Source organism: Xiphophorus couchianus, chromosome 13 (genome assembly GCF_001444195.1).
Source record: "Xiphophorus couchianus chromosome 13, X_couchianus-1.0, whole genome shotgun sequence".
Classification (NCBI taxonomy): domain Eukaryota; kingdom Metazoa; phylum Chordata; class Actinopteri; order Cyprinodontiformes; family Poeciliidae; genus Xiphophorus; species Xiphophorus couchianus.
In genome coordinates this window covers 17,647,227-17,673,350 of record NC_040240.1, presented here as the reverse complement: position 1 = coordinate 17,673,350, position 26,124 = coordinate 17,647,227, and the positions used below count along the sequence as shown (strand labels likewise).

Below are 26,124 nucleotides of genomic sequence, written 5' to 3'. Positions count from 1 at the left end.
GATTTTGTTATTTTTCCTGTTACTCATATGATTTACTGACATTTTTGTCCTTAAAACACCACTATGTCCTTAAAATTCCACTTAACTTTGCGTAATCTGTAATTCTTGTAGTATTTATGTGATTATTTCATACTTCCTGTGCCACTGTCAATTATAGCTTGTGAAAGTGACACCTGATTTATTTTAAATGGTGAAACCAACATATTAAAATTAAAATAGGTCATTACTTTCTGTAACTGCGGACCGGTAAACGATTAAACTGACATAATTTCTTCTGACATAAAAGTGAATCAAATGTTAACAAAATTTTAATTTTTTGTATATGATAGAATTAAATCATTCATTCATTTCATGCAGTTTATTTAAGGATTAGTTTAAATAATCACATATTTTGTTTTTAGTATTTCTAGATTTGAATAAAATGTTAATTAAAAAAATAGTACAATGGAATACAAATGGAAACTTATTCTTAAAAATATTAGAAGTATTTAGTTTGAGGTTATAGTGATGACCTTATTATTACAAACATCTTTTTATTTGGGTTTCAATTTTGTTTGTTTTTATTCAGTGTATATATTTTACAGTAGTGGAATCAATAAAACATTTGGGAAAAAATAGAAAATAACACTGTGGGACATCTGTTGACAAACATTAGAGCCAACGACATTAAAATAGTTTTCAGTTTCATAATTTCAACATTTCGCAATATTTTCAAAGGAAACCAGAACTAAAATACATCTGGGAAAACATCTGGGAAAAGTAATTTAATTTTGACTCAAAACAGAAACTGCTGAGAAACATTTATTTAACCACAAGCACACAAAAAAACAACAACAAAAAAACAGGACACAAACTGTTTTATAACACTTTATTAGCTTTTTCTGTTTTGAAGCCAGCTTCCTTAACCATCAGAGGAAAACCATCACATGCACCAATTGAAATATTTAGGTTAAATAAGCAAAATAAAAGTCCAAAATCAGCTGAAGTGCATCTGGTGTCTGGGTTGAAACAAAAATCTTCCTCTCATTGACATCCAATCAGGTCCCATTCATAATAAAAACACCAAAAATAAAACCTTTCACAGAGTCCATATTCATAGACCAATCATGTCACACATTGCACCAAAACAGGCTTCAAACTATCAGATTACATCACATTAATCTTTAAGTCATCTGTAAGAGCTAATCCAGCAGGCACATAAATCCAGATGACATAAAAATCACTTCAAGTCTATTTTTTTTCAGAGCAAACTAATATTTAAAAGACAAATATAGAAGAAACTATAAAATATATCACCTGGAAAATAAAATCTTTTTTTTATTTGTTCTTATTGCATAGATAAGTGATCGTCATCACTCAGAAATGCACACCTGAGTTTTTATTTTCATCTTTTTATATACGTACCGTGCTTTAACATTCACAGCTGTCCCTTAAAATAAATGTTCCCACAGTAAACAACCATGTGCCTCAACCTAAATGAACCGATTCTACATTAAGCAAAGATGCCAAAGTGAATACAACACACCAATAAATCAACAGAGGATAAAAAATTATATTATTTTTTTGATAAAATGTCGATGATCTCATCACATGGGCAATTTTGGTGAAGATGATTGGCTTCTACCGAGGGCAAGACTCATCTGGAAGACAGAGATGAAAGGAAATTAAAGTGAATCTTTAATAGATATTGAAGTTTGGAAAACAATTAGATTTTAAGATGGATTACTCTTTATTAATAAATGACCAATTGTGTCTACAGGAATATACAGGTACAAGTTAACTCTTCTTCTTTATAATGAGCTTGCCCACATTGCTCACCTGTTATTTACAATGTTTACCTAATTTATTTAGAAAATAAGATCTCTTTGATCTATATTTTCTCCTTCACAACAACCCATTCAAATGTCAGAGGAGTTTAAATAACAGCAAAAACATTCAGGAAGGTAATAAAACATATTTATGAAACTGATGCTAACTAGCATGCTAAAGGAAGTCATGCTAGCTTGATAGTATGAGTAGATAATTATACTACTTAAAAACTAAAAGTAATAAAATAATGTACTGACAGGCACATAAAATAAAATCTAAAACGATGCTGAGAGCTTTGGTAATGTAGCATTCCTCTGACATTTTTAGGGAAATGATTGCTACAATGCTAACTAGCATGTTAAAGTAAAACTCACTTGAGATATATATTTTTACCCAGTTAAAACATTGATTATAAAAATAAAAGGGAAGTTATCCGAGGGTTAATAAACTGTAATAAAGAGGGATTAAAACATTGTTTTGACCTTTTGGGGCAACAGTATTTTTCTCAGACCTTTGGTGAACAGATAGCTACATAGCATGTCAAAGGTAGGCTAATGTAGGAAGATGTTTTGAGTCACTTATAAACATTTTTTCTGAATGAATAAAAACTCTAAATGATAAGAAATACAGTGTAGGGAGAAGCATTAAAAGTAAATCAAAGACAGACGGAGACCTTTAATAGCAAAAACAATTCCCTTAGAGCTTTAGCAAGCAGATCCAACTATGCTGATGAAAATGAACCTGGTCATTTTTTCACTTTAAATGATCTTACTAACCAATTTTATAACGAATAATAACCTTTTAAAGGCATTGGAGGAATTAACAGCATATGAAGAATTAACAAACTGAAAACTACAATGCTAGCTAGCGTGCTAAAAAAGTCCAAATACTTGCAAAAACAACTGGTGCTTTCAACAGAAACAAATTTTAAAGCAGTGGCTTTATGCAATTTGGTGAATATTTATAAGGATGTCTTTGCAAAAAAAACAACTATATGTCACAACTATTTTAAACAGTAAACAATTTAGCAGCATGTTTTATTCGAAGTGGACTGTATTTATGTTGTGCATTTCTGCTAATCACTCAAAGCTTTTTATATTAGAGCCACATTCACCGAATTGCACATGTATTCAAACACATAGAGGTCTGGAAAAAATGAAGAGCCCATTGCACTGAACTCCTGATTATTCCACCAAATATTGATTTCTGAACTCTTCCTGAGTTAAAACATTATTATTGTTGTTTCTAAATGCATGTAAACTTGTTTTATTTGTATTATTTGAGGTCTGAAAGCACTGAATGTTATTTTGACCATTTCTCATTTTCTGCAAATAAATACAAAATTCTTTGCTTGGACTTTCAGAGACATGTTGTCAGTAGTTCATGGAATAAAAGAACAATGTTAATTTTACTCAAACATAGTCCTGTAAAACATAAAATTAAAGAACCTGATCATTTTATTTGGTCTTTTACATTTTTCCAGAGTTGTATATACAAATCAGCAGGCAAAATGTGGTAAAGTGCCTAGAAACAGGGGTGAACATGAAGCTGGAGTCGAACCCACAACTTTCAGATTGGAAGAGAAGTCAGTTCAGGTTAAAGGTTGATAGTACAAATAAATGAGGTAGTGGTGAGGATTTATGGCTATAAAACATTTGTTTGCTGTTTTTTCCAATGTGATTTATAATCTCTATCTCAGGGGTGTCCAAACTTTTTGTCACATGGGCCAAAATTGTTGACTGGACAAAAAAAAAAAAAAAAAAATCCTAACCTTAATTAAAGTAGCCCATTTTTTTTTTTCCAAATGAATTTCTATTGTAGATCCAAAAGGTGAAAATGATTTTTATGACAGTGTAGTATGATGTAGTAAATTAAAGGCGGAGTAAATTTCCACCAAAGACTTCAGAAATTTAATTATTAATCTCAGACATTTTCTAAAAAAAAATTGGAAATTGTTTGAAAAGTCAAATAAATGTTTTTTTGAAATTCGGAAATTTTCAAGTTCTTTAAGGAAAATTTCTGAGATTAATGTCAAAATGTATGAGTTTTTTCTCTCTACAATTACCCTGTTGTACTTTCTGCATATTTGCTGTATTAAAAGACATCTAGTTTTCAGTTTCTTTTGGGTTAGATTAATTAATTTTAATTTCAAAAATAATAACAGAATTTGGGTCACTTTCTTTCAAAACACTTGCTATATTTAGCCAAGTTTAATAAAAAAATAAAAAAAAAAGGCTGCAGCCAATGTGGCTTTTACCCTGATTACAAATTAAAACTCTAAATTTGTATAATTTTTTAAATAGTTATTGGGGCCACAAAAGTCAGCTCAAGGGCCACGAATGGCCCCCAGACCAAAGTTTGGCCACCTGCGCTTTAGCTGTAGTGTCACCAAGAAAAACCCTTTATTTTGACTGAAACATCAACTTTTTAAAATGAATGAAATCAAACACTATAGATAGATAATTTCTCAGGACGTCTGTAAGACATGCAGAGAACATTTATTAAACTTTATGTCTTCGGAGACGGGGGTGACACTGACCCACTCTCAGGCGAGGTCCTGTCGCAGTCCCTGTGCTCTTCGTGCTTTTCAGCACAACACCTCCTCCTCCTCCCTCACCTTCGCCATCGTCCTTGTGCGCCTCCTTCTCCTTTTTCTCAAGGTCATAAGGGAGCGGGCTCAACGTCAGCATGAAGGTCTCTGAAGGATACTCACACACCTGCTCCAGCTGGTCTTCATCAAAACACACCTTCCCCTGCAAAAGACAACACATTTTGGTTTTATTGTATTACACTAAAAATAAATGAGTGACGTCGCACTGTAAAACACTTGAGCTGCATTTAGTTGTGTCTACTATCTTCTGCTCTTTAAGTCAAATAAATTTTGTGACTTTTAGATTTTGAACCTAAATGTGTGAGTTAGTGACAGATAAACTTTCAGTACAGTAAGTTGCGTTAACTTTTCATTTATCTTTTAGGTTCGCACTTAAAAAAACTGAAAGAAGAAAAAGACAGGAGTGGGAACTATTTCCCAGAATGCTTAGCGGCATGTTTTGTATCCTGAGATGGGTTTTACAGCATTTTTCCCTTTATAAATTAAATTAACATTTGACAACCCCTTTTAAAAAAATAAAAACACAGAAACCTGTTTTTTTCATACACTGTAAAACATTTGAAGGTGATTTAATTTGAAAATGAAAGTCCAACTGCTGCCTCAAAAATGCAATTTAAGTCAACAATTAAATTATTTTGGTTTTAACTCAGAAATTAAAGTTCATGAAGTTGATTTAATGACAAGAGACAAGTTGTCTAAACATTGTTTTTTAAGTTCATTCATCTTGAATTGTGAGTTTTAACTTAATGCTGCAATTTAAACCAAATAATTATTTCACAATGTGCAACAAAAAACTTCTCTCACCAAGTCAATATCAAGTTAAAATAGCTACTTATTTTACTTTAGAATAACTTAAATTCTTGTTTCAAATTGCATGAGTAAAATTTCTGATCTGATAATGAATTTTATTAATCATCACAATAAATTCTGCTCATAAACATTTAGTGTGAACAGGACATTATCCTCAAGCATTAAAATAAACATTTGCCTTCATAAAACACAAGAATCAGATCAATGTAACGCTCTTCCATCTCAGGATACAAAAACATGCCGCTAAGCATTCTGGGAAATAGTTCCCACTCCTGTCTTTTCCTTCTTTCAGTTTTTTCAAGTGCTAACCTAAAACCTCTAGTTTATTCAGTTCTTGGAGGTTTGAGGAAATTAACAAAAAGTTAACACAACTTAATACTGGAAGTTTATCTTTCACAAACTCACACAAAATCTAGAACTTCCTAAATTTATTTGACTTAAAGAGCAGAACTAAATGTTTTACTTGGTGTGAAAGCTTAAAATTCTTGCAAACGTCTCCTATTGTGGAAAAATGTTTCTAACTGAAAGCAGACGGCTTCAAACTCGGCCTATTTCCTCTTAGACATGCTAACTTCAACCTGCGAAGACAGACGGGGTGTAGGTGCTGGAAAAAGTTTCAGTGTGCCTCTGAGAGGCGTTTGCACACACTATGACTGTTAAGCCAACTGACAGCGTGAGGCTTAAAACAGTAGAAACACTCCAAACACCCCATGCAGTCGTTGACTGTAGAGCGGCGCAAATTAGGAAGCAGAAACTGAACGCTAAGTTCTGGTTTTCTCTAAAAAAAAAAAAAAAAAAAAAGCCCAGCGGATTTTGTTTACAAAGCAGTCAGTGTAAAAGGAAGCGGTGGCACATCGACAGACTTAATTACAGAAGCTCAGCTCTGATGCCTGGATGGGGCAGTAAGTACATTTAGAAGTGCAGACAAGGTGTGCATGGAGCTGCTTCACCTTGAACTGTGGCCGTCTGAAGTGTAGAGAAGAGCTCTGCTCAAGTGAGGCTGGCCGAGTCAAACTAAGTCACAGAAGGCTAATCCTGCATCCCTGACCCTGATTAACCCAGGCTAACACTGCAGGAGAGCAGAGCCAAAGAAGAAGCCAAGAAGAGGGAAGTTAAATTCATTTAAATTCAAAGGCACAACAATGCAAGGCCGAAACTAGCGACAGAGAGTAGCTTTGAGGTCGCCTCCTACACCGACTTCCTTTTGCAAAACATTCGTGTGACTATGCAGAGGTAAAAAATATTCAAACAATACATGGGACAGAAGAATAAATATTACAGGGACAAAAAAAATCCCAATGAAGTTTGGCTGCAGGAGTCTATGTTTAGTAATATTACACAAGATCTGAGGTGCAAAGGTCCAAGAAAAGACTGAGTCAGTTGAAGCACAGGTGGTTCACCTTCCTACTGTGGTGTGATGGTGTTGAGGGGGGAGGGAAGGACGCCTGACGTCAAACAGTCTGAAAGGCACCAACGTGAGAGCAGCAGGTGGTCAGAAAATCACTTTGTGGTCATCTCTTACCGCAGCTAAGAGAATAAGTCCTCATAGCCTGAATTACATGACAAAAAGCTAGAAGGTGTTTATAGATTCTGTTTCTGCTACATTTAAGTGTTTCAGGTGATCAAGGAAAAGATAGTTTTGAAATGATTTCATTTATTAAAGGAAAAAAAGCAAACCAAGCAGACCTCAACCTATGTGAAAAAGTAATCGCCCTTAAATGTAGTGGTTGAGCCGCAACAACAACCACCAAGAGTTTCAACTGGCATTGAGTCTTTTACATTTCTGTTGGTTTGCAACTGCATCACTAAATCATTGAAAGAGGCCCTGGTAGACCGGAAGTGAGCGACAGAAGCTGTTTTCCCAAGTTGTTTTTGCCAGTTTATTCGTGGCTTTTACTTGTTTGAGTCGAGCTAATTTGCCTGTGAACGTAACACACCTGGCTGCGGCTCATACACGGCGCTAGTTACAAAAGTTGGAAGCAGCTAGCTTAGAAACCGATCCGTACCTCCTCCCTCCTGACGTGTTGATCTAATTACCGGCTTTGCCTGAATTCACACCACATGATTTATGTCACTATGTCATAAACGGCGTTTCCCTTAGACCGGAGCAGCATTAAAAACACATAAGACGAGAAGCTAACCAGTTTGTTTTTTCGTACATGCTGGGCTACATGACGGCGCGGCAGTGTTTCCATGGTTACGGCTAGCCGCGTAGCTTCTCCATAATACAATATTTGCTATATTTTAATCATACTTACTTATAAAATAAATTAACGTCAGTCTTATTACCTTGTAAAAAGTGTCGATACAAATCCGCTGTAACACCGAGGGTGACAGTCATTATTATTAACAGCTGCTAGTCATTATGATTAACGGCTGCTATCTATCGCCGCCATCTTTCCCCATTAAAAGCTATACAACAAAATGACAAGTTTGGTTTCTATCCTTGTCTGTTTGTGCAGCCGACAGCGCAGCTTGTTGATTTTGATTATTGCATTTGACATAATGTTTGTTGCTGGTTTAATAATGGGTCATTGTATTATGGTTTTATTGCACGATTTATCGGCCAGCCGGTTTATCAGGCAATTTCATTAATTCTGAGAGATCGTGATTGGCATGTAAAGCCAATCTTATCCCCTGATCTTATCTACCTGTGCCAGGTAGATAAGATCTCTCACTGTTCTCTTCTGCTCTACAGTGAGAGAGGTTTGACTGACAGACCGACCCACCAGGTCATGTCTGCATGTTTTCAGTTAACAAAGGTCATCATACCCTTGCCAACTCAGCCACTTTGTTGCTATATTTAGCAACATTTGAGACAAAAAAACATTGGTATCGGCCAAAATCGAAATAGGCAGATCACATTTTTAAACATCGGTCATCGGCAACCCGCAAAAACTTGGTGCATCATTTCTTTGAAATGCCCTGTTACTGAAATGTGCTATGAATATAAACTTAACTTGACTTGAAATCATCATTTTAAAACTGATTTTTGCATTTACCCATGTTCTCTTTCCCTTAAATTTGTGCAGTTATGTGACAAAATCTTTAATCTGTAGATAAACATCTGAGTACGAAGTCAACCTTAAGTTTTAGTCACAGAGAGTCCTTAAAGAAGTCCGTAAAACAAGAGTTTGGGGATTTAAAAGTGGACTCCACATCTCTTCCGTTTTGTCAACCTTATACTTTTTTTTAGAGAAGCTCAGACATCTGAAAGAGGAAACGAGTAAAGACACACAGCGTGACAGGGAGTTTCTGTCAGACAAAAGAAAAAGACTTTAATCTTCTCACAACAGCTATCAACAAATTGCCATCTTGTCTTTACCGCTTCTCAATGCCACCCGAATACCAACCTGATCTTCAAACACTGTCTATTTTCCTCACCAAATCATGCACATCCAACTAAAACTTGGCCGCCTGTCGTCTGAAACACTCGGAGGGACAACATGCTCAAAGACGGACCTGCAGTCTAATGACCCGAAGCCCCCGCTAGGGTCAGAGCCAAGAGCACACAAAGAGTGATTTGTGCGAGAGGCAGCAAAGGCTGACTCAACAGTTACAGGAGGAGGAGGAAGCAGTCTACGGGGGAAATTTCAAGCAGCTTAGAAGTGCTAAAACACCGAAACAGCGACTTGAGTTTCTAAAAAAGGCTGGAAATGTCCAAAAAGAGCAACCGTGATCTTCACAGGATGGTGAAAATATTTACTTTTGACTCTTTCTTGCATTTTCCTACATATGAAAGTAAAAAGAAGAAAGAAGGCTGTTAAATTAACTTTGTACAGTGAATTATTGGCGAAGTAAAGTGTTTTTGTGAAGTGACCCTGCATGAATTCACTCAGAAAATATCGTCATTCAAGCAGGTACACAAAATTAATAAAACTGAAGAAAGGGAAGACATTTTGCCCTTCATTGTGGTTTCCTATGCAGCTTTTCTGCCTCCACTGAAGCCTACACTGCAAATTTTACCAAGTATTTTTAGTCTAGTTTTTAAAGCAAATATCTTTGTACACTTGAAATAAGACAAAACTAACTAAAAAGTTACTTTTTAGAAAGTTATAGGCTTGTTTTAAGCAAACAATTCCTTAATATTGATGAAAAAGTATTAGTTCCAATGGCAGATTGTAGAACTTACAAAACATTTCTAAGTTAATTTATCCACCAATGGAACGAGCAATTTTTCATCAATATTAAATAATTATTTACTTAAAATCAACCTTTATATCTTGCTAAAAAGTTACTTTTAAGTTAGTTTTGTCTTATTTCAAGTGTGCTAGAAACTGGACCGAAATTACTTGGTAATATTTTGTGTTTTTGCAGTGTAGGCTTCAATCTGCTTTTGTGCCATGGTCAGTGTGTTTATTTAAAACAATAAAACACAAAAAGCAATAAAAGTTAAATGTCGGGGGGGGAAGTAGAGCACAGGTGGAGCAGGAGATCGCTCCAGGGTTTATGGCTCAGAATCAAGATGTCGTGCTTCATAAGGCTTTAACTGGCTTAGCTCCTTCTCCGTGATAACACTTCTCGATCAAAGGGGATGTTCTCCTAGTGCAGAGGTGTCCAAAGTGTGGCCCGTGGGTAATTTGTGGCCCTTGGTCTGATTTTATGCGGCCCCAAGCTGCAGTTCAAAAATTATACAAATTTAGCCTATAGATGCAGATAGAGACTTTTAATTTGTAATCAGGGCAAAAATGGTTGCCAACATGATTTTCTTAAACGAGAAAATATAAAATACAACACAAAGTATTCGTCTTTTTCTAACAAAGTTTTAATAAAAGGTTAAGCCAAGTTCATCCAGAGACTTTTATTGAAAAGCTGCACCCCAATCAGCTTTTATTCCTTCTTAAGCTTGGCTAAATATAGCTGACATTTTGAAAGAAAAGGACCCAAATCTTTTTAAAAACTGAAAAGATAATGTCAATACAGCAAACATGCAAAATTAAAGTAGTAGTAAATAGTACATTTCTGCAAAAAATCTCAGAAATTTGTTAGAAAAAAACCCAAACTTTTAGATTAGATTTTACAAAAACATGAAAATTATATCACAAAATTTCTGAGTTTTTGGCAGAAATTTAATCCTGTTTTTCTACCTATAATGGACCCAATACACCATCATAAAAATTGCTTTCAAGTGTTGATTGCTTGATTTTAGGTTGTTTTTTGGGTCTGCGATTACTTTTGAGTCTACAATTTTGCCCCAATTGGCAAAAAGTTTGGACATCCCTGTCCTAGTGAAAAGGTTTTCTAACTGACAACAAGAGAAGTCAGAAAGTGATAAACTTTGATTTTGGCGAAACTTTAAACTCAAACTTAAATATACTTCTGTATATTTGAGTAAATATGTTTGGGAGAGAGTGCTGCTCTTCCATTTTATATGACTTAAAGACTAAAACTTACCCTCTTTGGTGTCACTTTACTCTTGACCAGACAGGACCGCTCCAGATTCAGATATCCACCAATCACCTCAATTTCCTCCACCGTTGGATACTTCTTGGTAGGCTCATCCACAGTGGGGCTCATCGCTTGCTGGGGTGGGACTTTAGCCGACCCTGCTGATGCTGATGCTGGTACCGCTGTTCCGGGCCTCGCCACCGACCCCGTGGCTCCTCCTCCGGCAGGCTTTCTGGGGGTGATTGTGATGGTGGCGCCTCTCTTTACGTGGCCCCCAGAAGCACTCTTGATGGTGAAGAGCTTGGGCGAGGCGCTGGGAGACGGGGAAACGCTGGGGGAGTTGGCAGGAGATGGCGAGCATGGCGAGGAGGCTGGAGTCGGAGCACAGTTTGTAGGTTTCAGGGAGTTGTCAGGTGATTGGGTTCTTGAAAATGAGGAGTTGATGGTGATAGTTTGCTTCTGCTGAGATGTTGGGGAACAAAGATGTTGAGGAGACTTCTTGGGGTTGAGTGCTGGTGTTTCTTCAGCTTCTTTCACCTGCAGCTTTAACTCTCTTTTGGGACTCTGCTGTATTTTTGCTTCTCTTTCCTTTGAAGAAGTATTTGCAGATGACTTCAGCACTTCCTGCTCTTTCAGCTGAAACTGCTCGATCTGTTGCTGTATCGTCTGGACCCCGCGGATGTCGTCACCTGCTTTGCTTTTGCTATCCCCCTGCTGGGAGCTTGAAATAAACGGCTTCACTTTAACAAGGTGTACAGAAGATGGGATGTCTACTGTCCTGTCCCTCAGATATAAGCCAGTTCTTGAGCCAACAGTGTCCAGGTTGTAGATCCGACTCATGGCTGCTAGAGAGTTGGGATGAGGCGGCGAAGGAGAGAGAGATCCTATAGAATCTGTAGAAGTTGTATATTTCTCCAACTCCTCCTCGGAGAACTCCCTGTCTTCCTCCTCCTCTTCTTCGTCTTCCTCTTCTGCGCTCTCGTATTGGGCCCTGTGCTGCTCCAGGTGCGGCTCTACATGTTTCAGGGGGTCAGCTTCATCCTCGGAAATCTGGGAGCCTTCAGAGGCAGAAGCCGAGCGCTCGCCTGCCACTTCCTCTCTGCTGCTGTCTTGTGAACTGAGGACAGAAACAGGAAGCTGAGGGCTGGTTTTCAACACGCCGACTTCCCGTCTGACGTCATACACACCCGAGCATGTCTGCTCTGCTGCTTCCCCCTTTACACTCTCTGGCTCAGCCGGCCTTGTCTGAACCGCCACAGCTTCCCACTCTTTCTTTACCTCACTTCCTCTCATCTCGTACCTGTCCTCAGCTGCTGGAGCGTCACAGACATCAGCAGCTTCACACCCATCTCCCACCCGGGCCTCTCTTTCTCTTTGCTTATCCAGCTCTCTCTGCCTGATCTTCTCTCGGAGGGACTCGATCCGGCTCAAAGGTTTTCTGATCCTCCAGCTGTCCCTCCTTTCCACCCTCTGACCTCCTTCCCAGTCTTGTCCGTCCGCGCTCCGACACTCGCTGTCTTTTCTCTCCGCCATCTCTTCGGCAACATAAAACACAGTCCTTGGGATTTGAACCTCAAGAGGTGGGATCCGTTTTGGAGATCTAGGAATCTCTCTCTCTGGTCCAGAATGACTTCCTGTTTGAAGATCTTCTTCACGTGCAGCAGAGTAACGTCTTTCCTCCTTATCGTTTATGTAGATAGTTGTGTCCCCTACTTTTTCTATTTTTCTGATAAGTTCCTCGTTTTGTTGGGGTAAACTGGAGTGCATGAGGTAAGGGCCTTGAGGTCCTGTGCCGCTCCACTCTGGTCCTCGGTGGGGGATCCGATCTGGGACCATGGAGAGCAAACTGGAGCACTCTGTGAAAGCTGAATTATGTTTGCATTGACTGTCAGGAGCTTCACTGGGATTGGGTGACACTTCCAAAGAAGCACCAACATAATCACTTTCAGTTTGCACTTTTCTTTGCAGTCCATCGTCTGCTTCTGAATCTTTTTCCAAACTTTTCTCTTTCCTAGCGTCTCTTTCTGCTCTTGCTCTACCGTCTTGTCTGATTGGCACTCTTCTCGCAAACGATATTCCCTCTGTGTTTTTGACCGATGCCACGGTGAACCCCTTGTCTCCATCAGCGTCCAATACTTTCTCTGCAGCTCTCTTATTGACAGGCTCAACTTTCTTCAGCTCACTTCTATGTTTCTTCCATATTTCTGTATCGTTTTTCTTCTGATTTTCTCCTTTTTCATCCTCAGCTTTTACATTTCTTTGCTTTCCAAAGCGCTCCTTGCAGCTCAGTTTGAGCTTTGCTACCCCTACTACATCCACCCAAGGAGCAGCATTTTTGTCTTGATGAATCCTCTCTTGACCACCTACGTCTAATAACCCGTTTTCAACAGCACCAATGACTCGATCCGAGAAGCTGAAGGAGCGTTTAGGGATGTTTTTCATCAGCATGTTCTTTCCGTTTGCTTTTCTCTCCTCAGACTGTCGATCATCTTGGTCTCCAGAGTATTTTCTCCTCCCTGATTGGAGGAAGTTATCCGAACTTTTGGACCGAGATGGAGGCTTTGGATGCTCTCCGAACTTACTGAGCAGCTTGCTGACCCTTCCTCCCTTCTCAATAAACACGTTATCATCACAGCTGTCTCCTCCCTCGTCTTTATTGATCACAGTCGCCTGACCCCAGGGTTTATCCTTCTCTTTTTCTCTCAGCCAGGACATTTCTGATTTTGTATCTCTGGTTAAATCCAAGCTGCTCTTCCCTTCTCCATCCTCTCTAGTCTTTCCTCCCCCTTCTGTCCGCTCTTCGACGCTGACCGACGGCTTGATGATCAGAACTTCAGAAGCTCGGATCTCCGTCACGCTCCCTCCTCCTGCCAGGATCTCCCTCAGGTCCATCTTCATCCCTCTTTTCCCCTGCTGGTCCTCCTCAGACATCTCTCTTTCCGCCTCCCTCCATCTCGCCCTTCTTTCATCGCTGCCTTTTCGGTCCTGTTCGATGATGATGATGTTGTCGGCTCGGATGGTTCGAAGGCAAGGAAGAACCGGTGAAAACTGACCAGATGGTTGAACGACATCTTTTTCCTCCGTCTCTTTTTTCCCCTTAAGGAGCTCCTGCTCTTTCACTGAGTCTTTCCACTGTTGTTTGTCTTTTTCGAATCCTTCATGGTTGTTCTCCTTTTCTTTTCCGAGACTCTTCTCCCTGCTCTTCTCTTTCTCCCACCCTTCACTCAAATCCCTAAACCTTTCTATTTTCAGCTCGATATCTCGTCCTCTGCTCACCTCCACTTCTTGCGACCTGACGCAGAGTTTTCCCTCCACCTCATTTGCCGCCTCAAGATCTTTGCCTTTTCTCCACACACTTTGGGTACGAATAAACGGATTCTCGTGGACTGGAACGATGGTTTCCATCGACACCTGACTTCCAGGTTTGGGCTCTGCATCCAGCCACATCCCAGGATCCGGACTGAGCGATGTCTCACTTCCCAGATTGACCGTAATTGAGCTGTCAGTGTCACTCAGGCAGTCAGAGGGAGTTCTGGCATCCACCTGGAGCAGGCAGATGTCTCTGTCCCTGTCACCTAAACTCTCCTGCTTGGCCTTCCTCCGCTGGATGATCCCTCGTTTCCAGGCGGGCATGCTGGCCAGCTTCTCCTCCTCCTCCTTTTCTCTTTTCTCTCGCTGCTCCTCCTCTCTCCTCTTTCTCTCCAGAAGAAGCTGCTTCCATTCTGGCAGAGAGGAAACAGACATAACAGAAAGAAATGTGCACCTCTTTGGCCAAAGTGGGCGAAACCTCTCTCCCGGGAGATTTAAGGAATTATCTGTAATTAAAAAAAATAATAATATTAGCAGAAAATCCAGTTTTGTTTCACTAACATGTCTAATAACGATAAAACATCTAATAATACTAGTAGTTTGCGATATTGTTTGGGATTTAAATAACTTTGATTCTGCTTTTGCGAGAAAATACTTACAGACAACGACGTTCGTGCAAAGATTTAGCGGATCCAATGCGCTCCGTTTCGTCTTAATCTCCCCAAGAGCGAATAAATAAAAAAGAAAGAAAGAATCAAGCCTTTAAAACGCTTCGTTTAAGATGCATGCAGTCCCGCGAAGTCACCCGGAAAGTTGACTTTGCCTAAAGGCGCGATCGACGGCCGCTCCGTCCGTCTCCAGCTCCAGAACTGCAGCGCTCTAATCCGATAACTGCAGTCAGTTCCGTCAGGAGAGTTTAGTAGCACACACCATATTGTGGGAACTAAGAAAAGGAGTTTAAAAAGCAGAGCCGTCTGCCCGGCTCCTGACCCCCTCCCTCTGCCCATCTCTCCGCCCGGGAGGACCGACTGGGGAGGATGATGAGGAAGAGGAAGAGGAGGAGGGAGAGGAGCGGCCAGATTTACCAAAGCGCAGATCTACTGCTGGAAGATCAGCTTCACTGGCAGAGGCGGCCCAAAGCTTTAGGAGGCCCTAAGAAGAATTTAATTTTGGGCCCAGACCTGGGGGGCCGTCCACATAAAAAAAAAAAATAAAATAAAAATAATAATAAAAAAGGGATTAACAGGTAGATTTGTACAAAAACAAAAATACTTCCTGAGCGTGCTAAAATTGGGGATGAAACTTTTCTTCTCTTTTGATTGAAATGTGATGAATAAATAAGATGTAAAAGCAAACAGAGATAAATTCTACATCATATTAACAAGAACAACATTGTTTAAAAGTTTGATTGTTTTATGGCTTCGAGTCAAAACAGCAAAACTTTTTTTCGAAAAAATGACCCAAAACATTAACTTATTGCCAAAACCTGACTGGTTTTTAGACACATTAGAGACACAGATTGAAGTAGAAAATGTACAACATGTGAATTCTGCATGATACGTCCCACTTATTTTCATCAGGTGGCAGCAGGGAAAGAGCTGAAACCTGCAGGCCGGTCGGCCCTGAGAGCCAGGATTAAAAAAAACAACCCACTGATCTGGGGAACAGCTTTGAGTCTGTTACCTTGGTAACCTATTTAGTAACACAGTAAAACATAAAAGTATATGTGAAAGAGAGAAATAAATGCTTAAAAAAACAAAAAAACATCCAAGGTTAATGTATTTAATGTAGAGTACAAAATACTGAAAGTTATGATTGTGGTTCTCTAATTACATCCAGATTATGAGTTTCCTTCTGGCAGAATGTACAAATAAAATTATACATTAAAAAAACTCAGTGTATTCGATGAGTTGCTCTTAAAATTAATTAATATTTAACATCTTTTCACATTGATGTAATTTGGCACTATACAAAAAATCCTAATTTGATTTCTTGAAGTTCTGTTTTTGTGGCCGTTTAGAGTCTGGAGGGCCACATAAATGGCTATGGTGGCCCAGATTCGGCCCACGTGCCTCGAGTTTGACACTTGTGGTCTAAATAAAACTATTACAGTACTGTGAATTGAAAGTAGACAAAAGCACTGGTCACCCTGTATGATCCAGACATGAAGTTTTAACTCACTTTGTTCAAGTCAGTCAGAGAAATATATTCATAGTATCAGAAATGCACCCAGACTTTCTCTTCTTCTTTCATCCATCACTAATATACAGCGTGAAATCTCGTTAAGACACAGTTTTCAAGAATAATTCACCTTTTAAAAACCTACTATGTGGTAAAAACAAATATGTCAGTAGTAGTTGTAACATGAAGGCAGCTTTGGATCCTTTAACCCTCCTTCTCCTCGCTGCCGTTCTGCTCCACGCCGCCGCACTGCAGCTCCGCTAAGAGCCACACCTTGCCTTTAAGCTGGGCGCACAGGTAGGCTAAGTCCTGTTTGTCCAGAGAGTGCGCCAGGCCGACGTAGGCCGACAGGGTGCCGGCCAGCAGGAGCCTGTCCAGGGAAAAGGCCGGCAGCAGCCACAGGATGACGGCCAGCTCCAGGCAGACGGGGTGGCGGAGGTGGGACAGCAGGCGCTGAGCCGGAGCTGGTTTCTGGGCCCAAGGGTCCCCCAAACCCAGGCACTCATAATACACCTAGGAGGAGAAGATTTTATCATTATTAGGCCTACTGCAATAAACAATAAATCAATTAACTGAAGGTCAATGTCAAATGTATTTATATAGCATTTTATAAACGGGTTCAAAACTGCACCAAAGTGCTGCACAAAAACGATAACACAGTAAAATGAGTGGATGAGAAGAGAGAGAGAAAAAAAGTAAATAAAATCCAAATAAAACATCACAACAGAAAAGTTACAGTATCAGCCCTCAATTAAATTCCAGCGAATAAAAATTTGTTTTAAAAGCGATTTAAAACGACACAGACTGCAAGTTCAAGATTTTCCACTTGCATGATTTATCGTTTTTCTACCAAAAACTGGATGATAACAGTCTTCACTCTGAAGCTTTGTTGTCTACTAGCCCTTTTTATTGAAGGACAATTTTATAATTTCCTTATTAGTTTTAGTTTTTGTTTCTGTTGCTTTGTTTATTCATTTTGGATATTTAAAATATATTTAAAAAACAGCCAAAGTGCTTACAAAAAACAAAAACATAAAGCTGTTTGGGAACAAGTTAATGTTTTTTGTTGTTTGCAAAATGAGTCGTTTTAAAAACCCCCAAACAGTAAAGTTACATTCTACGGGCGCTGCACCGTTTCCTAGCAACCCCAGCGAGCCCCGTTACCTAGCAACTCAACGGAGCTCCAGAATGTTTGGTCAGCTTGTTTTACCACCAATGGGGATCTCAGTAAACATAAACATATGCTCAATAATTTCCTCACCCAAACTTATAAATCAATAAAAAAAATACACTAAAGTTTCTACTTCTGAAGTCAGAAAAAAGTAATGCTAACACCCAAATGTGTTTTGCTTTATTTTTAGGTAGAATTCAAAATTAAATAAATGCATTTTGTAGTTAGTGTGACGGTATTTTACAATGAAATGTCACATACCAGTAACATAACATGAATTTAACTCATTCAGATCACATTTAAAAACACAAATCTATCCCCTCTTAACTTTCCTACCTGTTTAATACCCAGTAGTTCTGGATAATCAAAAATAACGAGGATGCTGCAGATGATGGCCCAGCAGAGGAAGTGCAACGCAAAGCAGAGCAGAGGGAACCAGACACTCCAGGGTGCATGGCGCACTGACCACAGACAGGGGGCGCCAGTCACTGGCTGCCAGTGGTGCATCAGGATCTAACAGAAAGAATAAAAAATTAATACTGAAACATGTGGAAAATATAAATCATATATATCACCAAAGGATTACTGGATTTGAACTGAGTTTGCATAAACAACACAGAAAAAATAAAAACAATGCAAACTAAATTGATTAAAGTTAAATTGTTTAGACTAGCTACACAAAATAAACATATGACAGAACAAGTGTGCTAAAAACTATGAACAAAACTTCCAAAAAATAGTTTTAAAAATATTAAACAACTATACATAGACTGGAAATGCTCAAAAGGAGCTTAAAAAAAATTAAACATCAAAAGAAGTAAACGTTTACAAAAAATATCTGCACAAAAAAGGCAAATCAGCCCAGCTTACTTAACGAAACAAAAACTACAAAATGTTTTGCAGTTTTCAACATAATGAACAAAATTAATGTAATAAAAATATGACAAAAAAACTATAAAAATCAAAACTAAGAATATAAAATATAATGAAAAACTACAAATAAATAAAAACTACAAATATAATAAAAATTATAAAAAACTAAAAGAGGACATGAAGTCATGCATCAAGATTTTAATTAAAATAAAAATAATAACAAAACTGTAACTCATGTGCCTGTACCTAAAATATTCTGAATGGTAACTTATAAATAATTTCAAAAATATTTCTTAAATCTTGGCATCACTACAAGCATTAATATGAATTTTCACAAAATGAAATAAAAGTTGGGATTCAACAAGTTTTTGATCATTAATAAAACAACAGGAAACATGTTCTCTCTGGAAAAAGCTTTATATTTTACTGATTTTGGGAGTCTGTTGTACCTGGAGGGCGAGTGCAGTAGTGAAGCAGTAAGCTGTCCTGTTCAGGGCCCCCAGCACCGTCTGCAGGGCCCGTTTGACCGGGGCCCAGGCCATCAGGCTGTGCTGGGCAACGAAGAGAGCCAGCAAGGACAGATCCACAACAAGAGCCCAGAGCACAGAACTGTCCTTCAAGGCCACGGGCCAGGGGACGGAGTCTTAGTGGACACAAATCAACAAACAGTCAAGAAAGAGCAGTTATTGAATTCATTATTTAAATCTAGTTATTGATCGGCAGGGCCAGACTTTAGGAGGGGCTTAGAGGGGCCGTGACCCAAGCACCAAACTTTTGGGAGAGGCCTAAAAATTATTTTATTTTTTGTTTTTATAACACTGTGCTTTATATAAAACCCAAAGATGAGTTGTAGTAATATTTTGAGATTTTTATGATCCTAAACAATATTCAAGTGTTTAAAAATGATGACATTATAGTGGATTTCTTTGGGAACAACATACAATAGGAGTACCTATTATTGTACTGCAATTTACATTATAAAATAATTTTTACTTAGTGTATAGGGCACCAAAACTGGCAGCAGCCCAAGGGCCCACATCCTTGTAAATCGGGCCTTGGTGGCAGGCAATAAAACAGTTTCAATATACAATCAAGGAACAGAAAATAACAAGAATTATGAAGGTAGACTTTAACATTCAATAACATAACATAACAAAAGGTCAGTCAGTGTATGGGGACATTTTAGTTGATGGCAAAAAAATAAATGTTTTATAGTTGCTCAGACTAGTTTTCTACAGTGTTGCTGAGCGAAGTGCTTCACAAAAATCAGATTTTGCTCATACAGGATGGCACAACTTGTTATTAGGTTTATGAAATAATTATTTTCCACATAGGGCCATTTTGGGTTTGGATAGCTTTTCTCCACAATAAATTAAATAAATTGAAAGGTACATTTTGTAGTCACTTAGGGAACTCATCTTCACAGCACAGTGAATCATGATGGTCAGTTTTAAATGTGTCTCATTTTGACACTGAGTGAACCAATACTATGGTATACTGATTTAAATAACAATCTTTGGTACAAAAATGACTCTCTGACATTGGAAACTATTAACTTAACTAAACTTAACTAATACTAAGCTTCACAAGTAGGACACTTTTCGAAAACGACAAAAATTGCGACCGCCCAACGTGGGGCTCGAACCCACGACCCTGAGATTAAGAGTCTCATGCTCTACCGACTGAGCTAGCCGGGCGCTGACTTCACCTCACAAAATTCCGCCATACGTCATACGCACTGCAGAAGTTCCGCTGTAGTCGCAACTTTAAATATTGCAAACAGTTGAATGACTACAAAGCCTACACGCCCATCGTGACTGTAAACAACTTCCTCAAGTGATAACTTTTTCTGGCTGCAAGCCTCCTCTAGTTTTATGAGAGCTTACCTTGGCAGAGCGTCGTCTCCCCTGTAATGTTGTGATAAATGGGTCGAAACGACACGAAGCGAATGAAGTCCGCCCCAGAAATGAACACAAAGAGCAGATTTAAGAGAGAGACCGCGCAGAGAGCCCAGCTACGGGCTGTGACTGACGCCATTTCAATCAGCGCTGCTCTGTCATGTTCACAGTTCCGGGAGAAAACTTGGTGTCAATACGGATTATTAACACACGATGGCGCTGTTGTTCGCATAAGCCTGGCATTTTAATGCCAAACTTGTTTTAATTTGAGAACTTCAGCAGTAATGTTGAAAAGTAAATATTCTGTTATTAAAGGACGGGTTGCATACACAATATTTAATATCATTTATTAAGTGTTAGTATTCTCTTCCGCAAGTTTATCGCTAAAGCAAATCAGAAATGTTATTACAAGTTATTAAAAACTTGTGATGTGCTGAGTTGTGTATGGGGTTCCAAATAGGACAAAAATGTTTTTCTATGTTCAAACGCTTTGTTGGGTTAGTTTATCAGTGAAATAAATGTGGGGCATCTAAGTTATTTACTTTAACTTGCCTAAGTGGAAAACATTAAAAAATATATATGTTTTCTTCATCTGAAACAAAATTAATTCAACCCAAACTTCACTACTTGAGTGGAAAAAATCTAACTCATGTAGCAGAAACAAACAACCAGAAACAGTAAATCATGACATCATTAACATATATCAAACTAATTACATCTTACAAACAAATATAGAAATCTGTAAATCAGCATCTGGTAACCGCAAATCTGATCATATACAGATTTTACATAACAAGTAAGGTGACATAATATTTTCATCTGGTTCATGCTATCAACCAAATAGTTGCTGATTTAAAATGGTTTTAAATGTGCTATTTACTAACATTTGAAACAAACAAGGAACCTAGTTTGCTTATGCATTGGGCTGGAATCCGGCTAATTTAAATTTGCAAAGTGAACTCATGAAAAACATGAATTTGAATTCATATTTTCTGCTATGTAACAGAAATAAATGACTGGGAAAGTGAGAAATCAGAAAACCAAAGATTTTATTTGAATGATACGTTGTATAAAAAATCACAATAATTGACCCATCTCCATTAAATAAGGCTGACCTCACCGCTGTAGCACTCTACATGATAGTACTTGTTACATGATGCCACTCGAATTGACTCTGCAGATCCCTGAAACAATTGGACAAGGAAAACATGAGCAGAATGAGTAAAGTCTGAAACTCAGGTTGTTCACTGAAGTTGGACTTCACCTCTGTAGGCAGTATCGGCATCCTGCAGGCACCACAGCGGGGAGACTGGACCCTGAAACCAAGAAAAAGTCTCAGTGAAACTGAAAATCTCTTTGTTTGGAGACGCCCCCGTTCTCATTGTAATCAGAACCAGAACTGGGCTGGGTCTATTGTTGTCGCAATGTCACCTGTGATAGTCGGTGACACAGTAAACCCTGCAGTCTGAGTCCACAGCGAAGGCCTGACCCTGCAGCTCCTGTCTGCAGACCACACAGCGAAAACAGGTTGGGTGGTATGATTTCCCCCGGGCCTGCAGAACCTGAATGTGTAGCTTCAGTTCTGTTACTCAGAACTTCATGAAGGTTTACAAAGAGCTGAACTCATGCAGGTAAACAAGTAAATGCTTGCCAAATCTGTGATTGAACTTCCGCAACTGTAACAGGTTTCTTCAGATGGGTGAACTCCAGAGAACTGCAAAAAACAAACTAACAAAATAATGAGAACTGGAGCTATTTCATATATTAAGAGCAGCCATCAAATCGATACTTACCAAAAAATCATCCTCACAGTAGATGTGTCCTGACACGGTGAAAAACGGCTGTCCTGTGAGCTGCTTGTCTGAAATAAAATACATGAAACATCAATATGAGAAAAGTGAATATATCCCTGAAAATGTGATTTCTTTTAAGCTTTATATGTTTTTATATTCTCATTTTATCAAATTTTGAGTCATTAGATCAAGTCAAATCAGCATAAACACAACAAATACGCCTTTTAAAGTATTGTTTCTCTATTTGTTAGTGTAAATATCTTAGTTCACTTGAAGTAAAACAAAACAAACATTAGAAGTGGCTTTTTACCAAAATATAGGAGTTTGGCTTAAGTCAGTAATTCCTTAACATTGCTGAAAAAGCAGATTATTTCACTTATACATAGCACTTTCTCATCAATAAGAAGGAATTATTGGCTTAAAACAAGATCCTATATTTTGCTGAAATGTTACTTAAAAGAATTTATTTCGTCTTATTTCAATTTGCACTAAACACTACACCAACAAAAAGTTGTGTTTTTGCAGTGTAGCAACCAGAAAACACCAATCTAATGGCGTTGGTGGGAAATCCAGGCGATTTAAAGTAAAAACCTGTTTCCACATGTCATCAGAACCTGCTGTGTAGTTAATTTATCCAAATTTATTATGAGCATTACATGCAACCAGACTGGTTCTTGTTTTTCATTTTATTATAGACGGTTTATCCAGGTTGGGCTGCAGAGATGTGAGCATCCAGAAAGTGTTTACACATAACATCACTTCGTTTACAGACAATTTGGAAGTGGAGTTTAAAATGTAAACCAGGTTGTGTAAATATCTCGAGTCATTCCTCTTGTATTTATATGTAGAGTCCAGCTTTGCTTGTTTGTGGTATTAAATTAGGAGTCAGATTATATTATATTTTAATAAATAATATAGTATTTTATATATTCTTTATCTTCTTTCTGGTCTTGATCTGTATTTATTTGGGGTTTATGAAGAGCTTTCAAAGTTTTCCCAAATAATTATTTTTGAAAGAATACAATAAAACCTGATTAAATATACAGCTCTGGAAAAAAATGGTCAGTTTCTCTGATTTTACTCTTTATAGGTTTATGTTTGAGTAAAATGAACATCATTCTTTTATTCAACATGTCTGTTGGAAAAATTATTATCTAAGGTCATTTAAATTACGAGTTTATCTGAAAGGTTATGTTTTCATATTATTATACTTTCGTGTTTTTAACTTTGGCTCATTTTCTTTTATGGAACATTATTAACTGTTCTTTGGATGTTTGCTTGGAGATTAGAAACGCTTACACACTCTTCTTGTTTTATCAAACTGGCTGCTGAAACTGATTTAAACGGGTCAGCCTGGTGTCGTTGTAAGGGTGTAATCACAGGATGTCTCAGAATAGTCTGTGGTAGAAGACTCTTGCCTGTGTGACTGTGTGAAGAAACCCAAACCCGTTTTTTGTTATCATAATAAAAGCCGGCTGAGGACTGAGAGCCGGCGGAGTTGACCCCAGACTGTTGTTTGACTGTCTGGCTTCTCTTCCCTCTTCTGCAGAAAAGTAACTTGTGTTTTTGGCCGATTCCTTGCAGGTTGGGAACTAAAATAGACCCAACAATGTCTCTGAAATTTCAAGCGAAAATTTAGTATTTGCAGAAAATGAGAAATGGAAAAAGACGCAGAGCTTTCAGAGCTCAAATAGTGCAAAGAAAACAAGTTCATAATCATTTAGAAACAACAATACTAATGTTTTAACTCAGAAATCCATATTTGGTGGAATAACCAGGAGGTTTTTAATGGGGTTCAGTGCAGTGGCCTCTTTATTTTTCCAGACATGTATATGTAAAGACACTAGAAATGGTTTAAAACAATATTGTAATTTTCTAAAAACCCTGCATTAAGCATTAATCTGGAAGAGTTAATTCAACTCCTATAGAGTTGAATTTAACAAATATCACTGAATCTCACTAAACAAGTGTTAAATTAACACCGTATTTTTAACACCGACACTGTAAATCTGACACTTTTGGTCTTGCTGAGGTTCCTTAACGTCTATAAACCAGGCGACTCACTGCAGACGCTGCAGGTGAAGCATGTGTTGTGGAATAAATGTCCCATGGCCTTGCAGGCTCCTCCAGCAGCGAACACGGCTTCCCCACATCTAGTGCAGCTTCCTAAAGTCACATCGCACACGACCCAGATGTCAGGTAAAGAACCAAACAGAACAAAGCAGATAAAAATGCAAACCATCATCCTCACCAAAGCAAAGTCTGGGCTCCATGGCTCCTCCAGTGTCTGGTTCTGACAGTCTACATTTACAGACAGCTGTAAGGGGAGCTGATCTCTGGTTTACTGCTGTTGCCTCTTGGAGGGCAACAAGCTGCAGATGCCCCGACTCCCCGACGGTGGCTGCTCTCTGGGTGGCAACGGACAGCGACAACTGGCAGGAAGAGAGAGAGAGGAGTTTCACAGGACAGGCAGGCAACTCCGGAATCCAGAAATATACAAGAAAATCAAGGAGGTCACATCATCTGGATTTATTAGAATCAAATTATACACATTTAGCTTGTGGCCACAGAATTAAATTAAGTTTATAACGTCAAAAGTTCAAAGTTTATCTGTGTAAAGAAGCAGGAAGTGGTTGAGCTTATTATGAGCAAGCATGAGGCGACAGTGGAGAGAAACATGAAACCAGGAGAACCCACAGAGAACACTGAGTTTAAAGTCCATCCATCCATCCATCCATCCATCCATCCATCCATCCATCCATCCATCCATCCATCCATAATGGTTAGAAATTATTCAATAATTGTAAGTTTTTCAAATCACTTAATAATTTATAAAAGGCTACCATAAATATTAGATTAGATTTATTGTTATTGTACAGTAAACAAAATATTAACAGTACAGCTCTTCTTAGGGCATTTATACACAGTCAAAACTCCTTAGACTGTCAGATTTGAAGCTTCATCATACAAATATTTACAAATATTTACTTCGTTTCATATTACATTCGTGCTAAAAGTTCATATTTTCATCAAGCGTATAGTTAGGGTTTTTGTAATCATCCTAATTGTTTCTCTGCTATAGGCCATAAGACACACCATTTACTTCTCATCTTTGTTATCTTCTCCTACTGCTCTCCATTCATTCATAATTTATACTTTTGCTCCTATTAAATCTGTATGCTTTGCTTTTCCCCTCCAGGTAAAACACACCTGACTTAGAGCTTCTGTTTCTGTAGATAAAACCTGATGGAGGACGGTCTGCCACCAGCTCTGTTTAAACTCTACATGAAAATAACTCTGAGCAGAGCGGCCATGTTTTCATGTCTGCTTCCTGCTTGGTCTGCTGCGAATCCTGAGCCTGGTTCTGGTTCTGATGGAAGTCAGAGTAACATTTATACACACAATGACAATAATCACACTTTTCACACATGACCATGTTCTGTTTCTGTTTGATTTTATTTGTATTTCATCTTTATTGGTACTTTATTAATATGCAGATATTTATGTTGCTTTTAGATATTTATTCTATTCTAAAGTCGACTTGATTCTTAAGTTTTGTTAAAGTTTTATAACTTTTGTAATAAATTATTCAGTTTGACTGAATTGTGATGTAATTGAACTAAATACTATAACAGATTGAATTAATAATATTTTCCCTCTTTAGGGGATCAATAAAGTATTATTGTCTTGTCTTATTTTATTATACTGAAGTTAGAATGATAAAGGGAAATTGCTTATTTGTTGACAAGCTGTCCAAAGTGTTGAATATTAATAAAAATTTCACTATTTGTGATATAAAATTTGCAAGTGTTAAATTATAAGTAGATCGAAAATAAAATGAACAAAAATGAAATAAAAACAAGTGCGTATGTGAATATAAATCTATAAATGAGTCCAGAGTAAATTCAAACTTAAAAACATGCAACTGGATCCTGGGAATCGATTGATTTTAATTAAATGAATTGAACTAATTTGAACTGAATTTGAGCCAATCTGGTTTTTCTACAACTGGGTCTGAACTGGACCTGGTCTCCTGTGAAGTGGATTTGTAAACAAATTGAAATAAATTAGAATAAATGCTGCAGTAATTAATCAACCTGTCGTTACAAACAGAAAATAATCCTTTGTGATTCTCTGCAGCTGTTCTGCACATGCAAAACACTGAACATGAAAACATTTTCTCTGAACTAATGCGTTACTGCCTCCATGTGGACTGTCCAAATCTTCATCGTAACCGAATATTTTTTCTTTAATAAATTCAAGCTGCTACAGTAGATTTAC

General features: G+C 38.1%; 3 protein-coding genes and 1 non-coding gene across 4 annotated transcripts; all 4 read right to left on the bottom strand.

The window, feature by feature from the left end:
• Nucleotides 1-854: 854 nt before the first annotated feature.
• Nucleotides 855-15,566, bottom strand: ppp1r18 (protein phosphatase 1, regulatory subunit 18). The gene is made up of 4 exons (XM_028036390.1): nucleotides 14,587-15,566; nucleotides 10,625-14,433; nucleotides 4,349-4,562; nucleotides 855-1,640 (listed from the first exon to the last, which is right to left on the bottom strand). The coding sequence occupies exons 2-4, from the start codon at nucleotides 14,360-14,362 to the stop codon at nucleotides 1,621-1,623; spliced, it is 3,972 nt and encodes a 1,323-aa protein (XP_027892191.1). The 5' UTR covers nucleotides 14,363-14,433; nucleotides 14,587-15,566; the 3' UTR covers nucleotides 855-1,620.
• A 129-nt stretch (nucleotides 15,567-15,695) lies between these two features.
• On the bottom strand, nucleotides 15,696-20,235 carry nrm (nurim). The gene is made up of 4 exons (XM_028036391.1): nucleotides 20,039-20,235; nucleotides 18,602-18,795; nucleotides 17,616-17,792; nucleotides 15,696-16,621 (listed from the first exon to the last, which is right to left on the bottom strand). The coding sequence occupies exons 1-4, from the start codon at nucleotides 20,187-20,189 to the stop codon at nucleotides 16,313-16,315; spliced, it is 831 nt and encodes a 276-aa protein (XP_027892192.1). The 5' UTR covers nucleotides 20,190-20,235; the 3' UTR covers nucleotides 15,696-16,312.
• trnak-cuu (transfer RNA lysine (anticodon CUU)) lies at nucleotides 19,777-19,849 on the bottom strand. The gene has a single exon. It is a non-coding gene; the product is annotated as a tRNA-Lys (tRNA).
• Nucleotides 20,236-21,079: 844 nt separating the features above from the next.
• Nucleotides 21,080-26,072, bottom strand: limd1b (LIM domains containing 1b). The gene is made up of 8 exons (XM_028036490.1): nucleotides 26,043-26,072; nucleotides 24,095-24,275; nucleotides 23,908-24,009; nucleotides 21,844-21,911; nucleotides 21,702-21,764; nucleotides 21,482-21,612; nucleotides 21,315-21,366; nucleotides 21,080-21,234 (listed from the first exon to the last, which is right to left on the bottom strand). Exons 1-8 carry the CDS (start codon nucleotides 26,070-26,072, stop codon nucleotides 21,151-21,153), a joined length of 711 nt encoding a protein of 236 aa, XP_027892291.1. The 3' UTR covers nucleotides 21,080-21,150.
• Nucleotides 26,073-26,124: the final 52 nt, after the last annotated feature.

Excerpts from the sequence above, each read along its gene's own strand:
- ppp1r18 (XM_028036390.1), bottom strand. The coding sequence starts at position 14,362 with ATGTCTGTTTCCTCTCTGCCAGAATGGAAGCAGCTTCTTCTGGAGAGA. Across the intron at positions 4,563-10,624 it reads GTAAAGTGACACCAAAGAGG|GGGAAGGTGTGTTTTGATGA; the intron begins GTAAGTTTTAGT and ends TGTCTTTTGCAG. Across the intron at positions 1,641-4,348 it reads AGGACCTCGCCTGAGAGTGG|ATGAGTCTTGCCCTCGGTAG; the intron begins GTCAGTGTCACC and ends TCTGTCTTCCAG.
- nrm (XM_028036391.1), bottom strand. The coding sequence starts at position 20,189 with ATGGCGTCAGTCACAGCCCGTAGCTGGGCTCTCTGCGCGGTCTCTCTC. Across the intron at positions 17,793-18,601 it reads CTACTGCACTCGCCCTCCAG|ATCCTGATGCACCACTGGCA; the intron begins GTACAACAGACT and ends TCTTTCTGTTAG. Across the intron at positions 16,622-17,615 it reads AACTACTGGGTATTAAACAG|GTGTATTATGAGTGCCTGGG; the intron begins GTAGGAAAGTTA and ends TTCTCCTCCTAG.
- limd1b (XM_028036490.1), bottom strand. The coding sequence starts at position 26,072 with ATGAAGATTTGGACAGTCCACATGGAGGCA. Across the intron at positions 24,010-24,094 it reads GGAGCCCAGACTTTGCTTTG|GAAGCTGCACTAGATGTGGG; the intron begins GTGAGGATGATG and ends ATGTGACTTTAG. Across the intron at positions 21,235-21,314 it reads TGCCGATACTGCCTACAGAG|GGATCTGCAGAGTCAATTCG; the intron begins GTGAAGTCCAAC and ends CAATTGTTTCAG.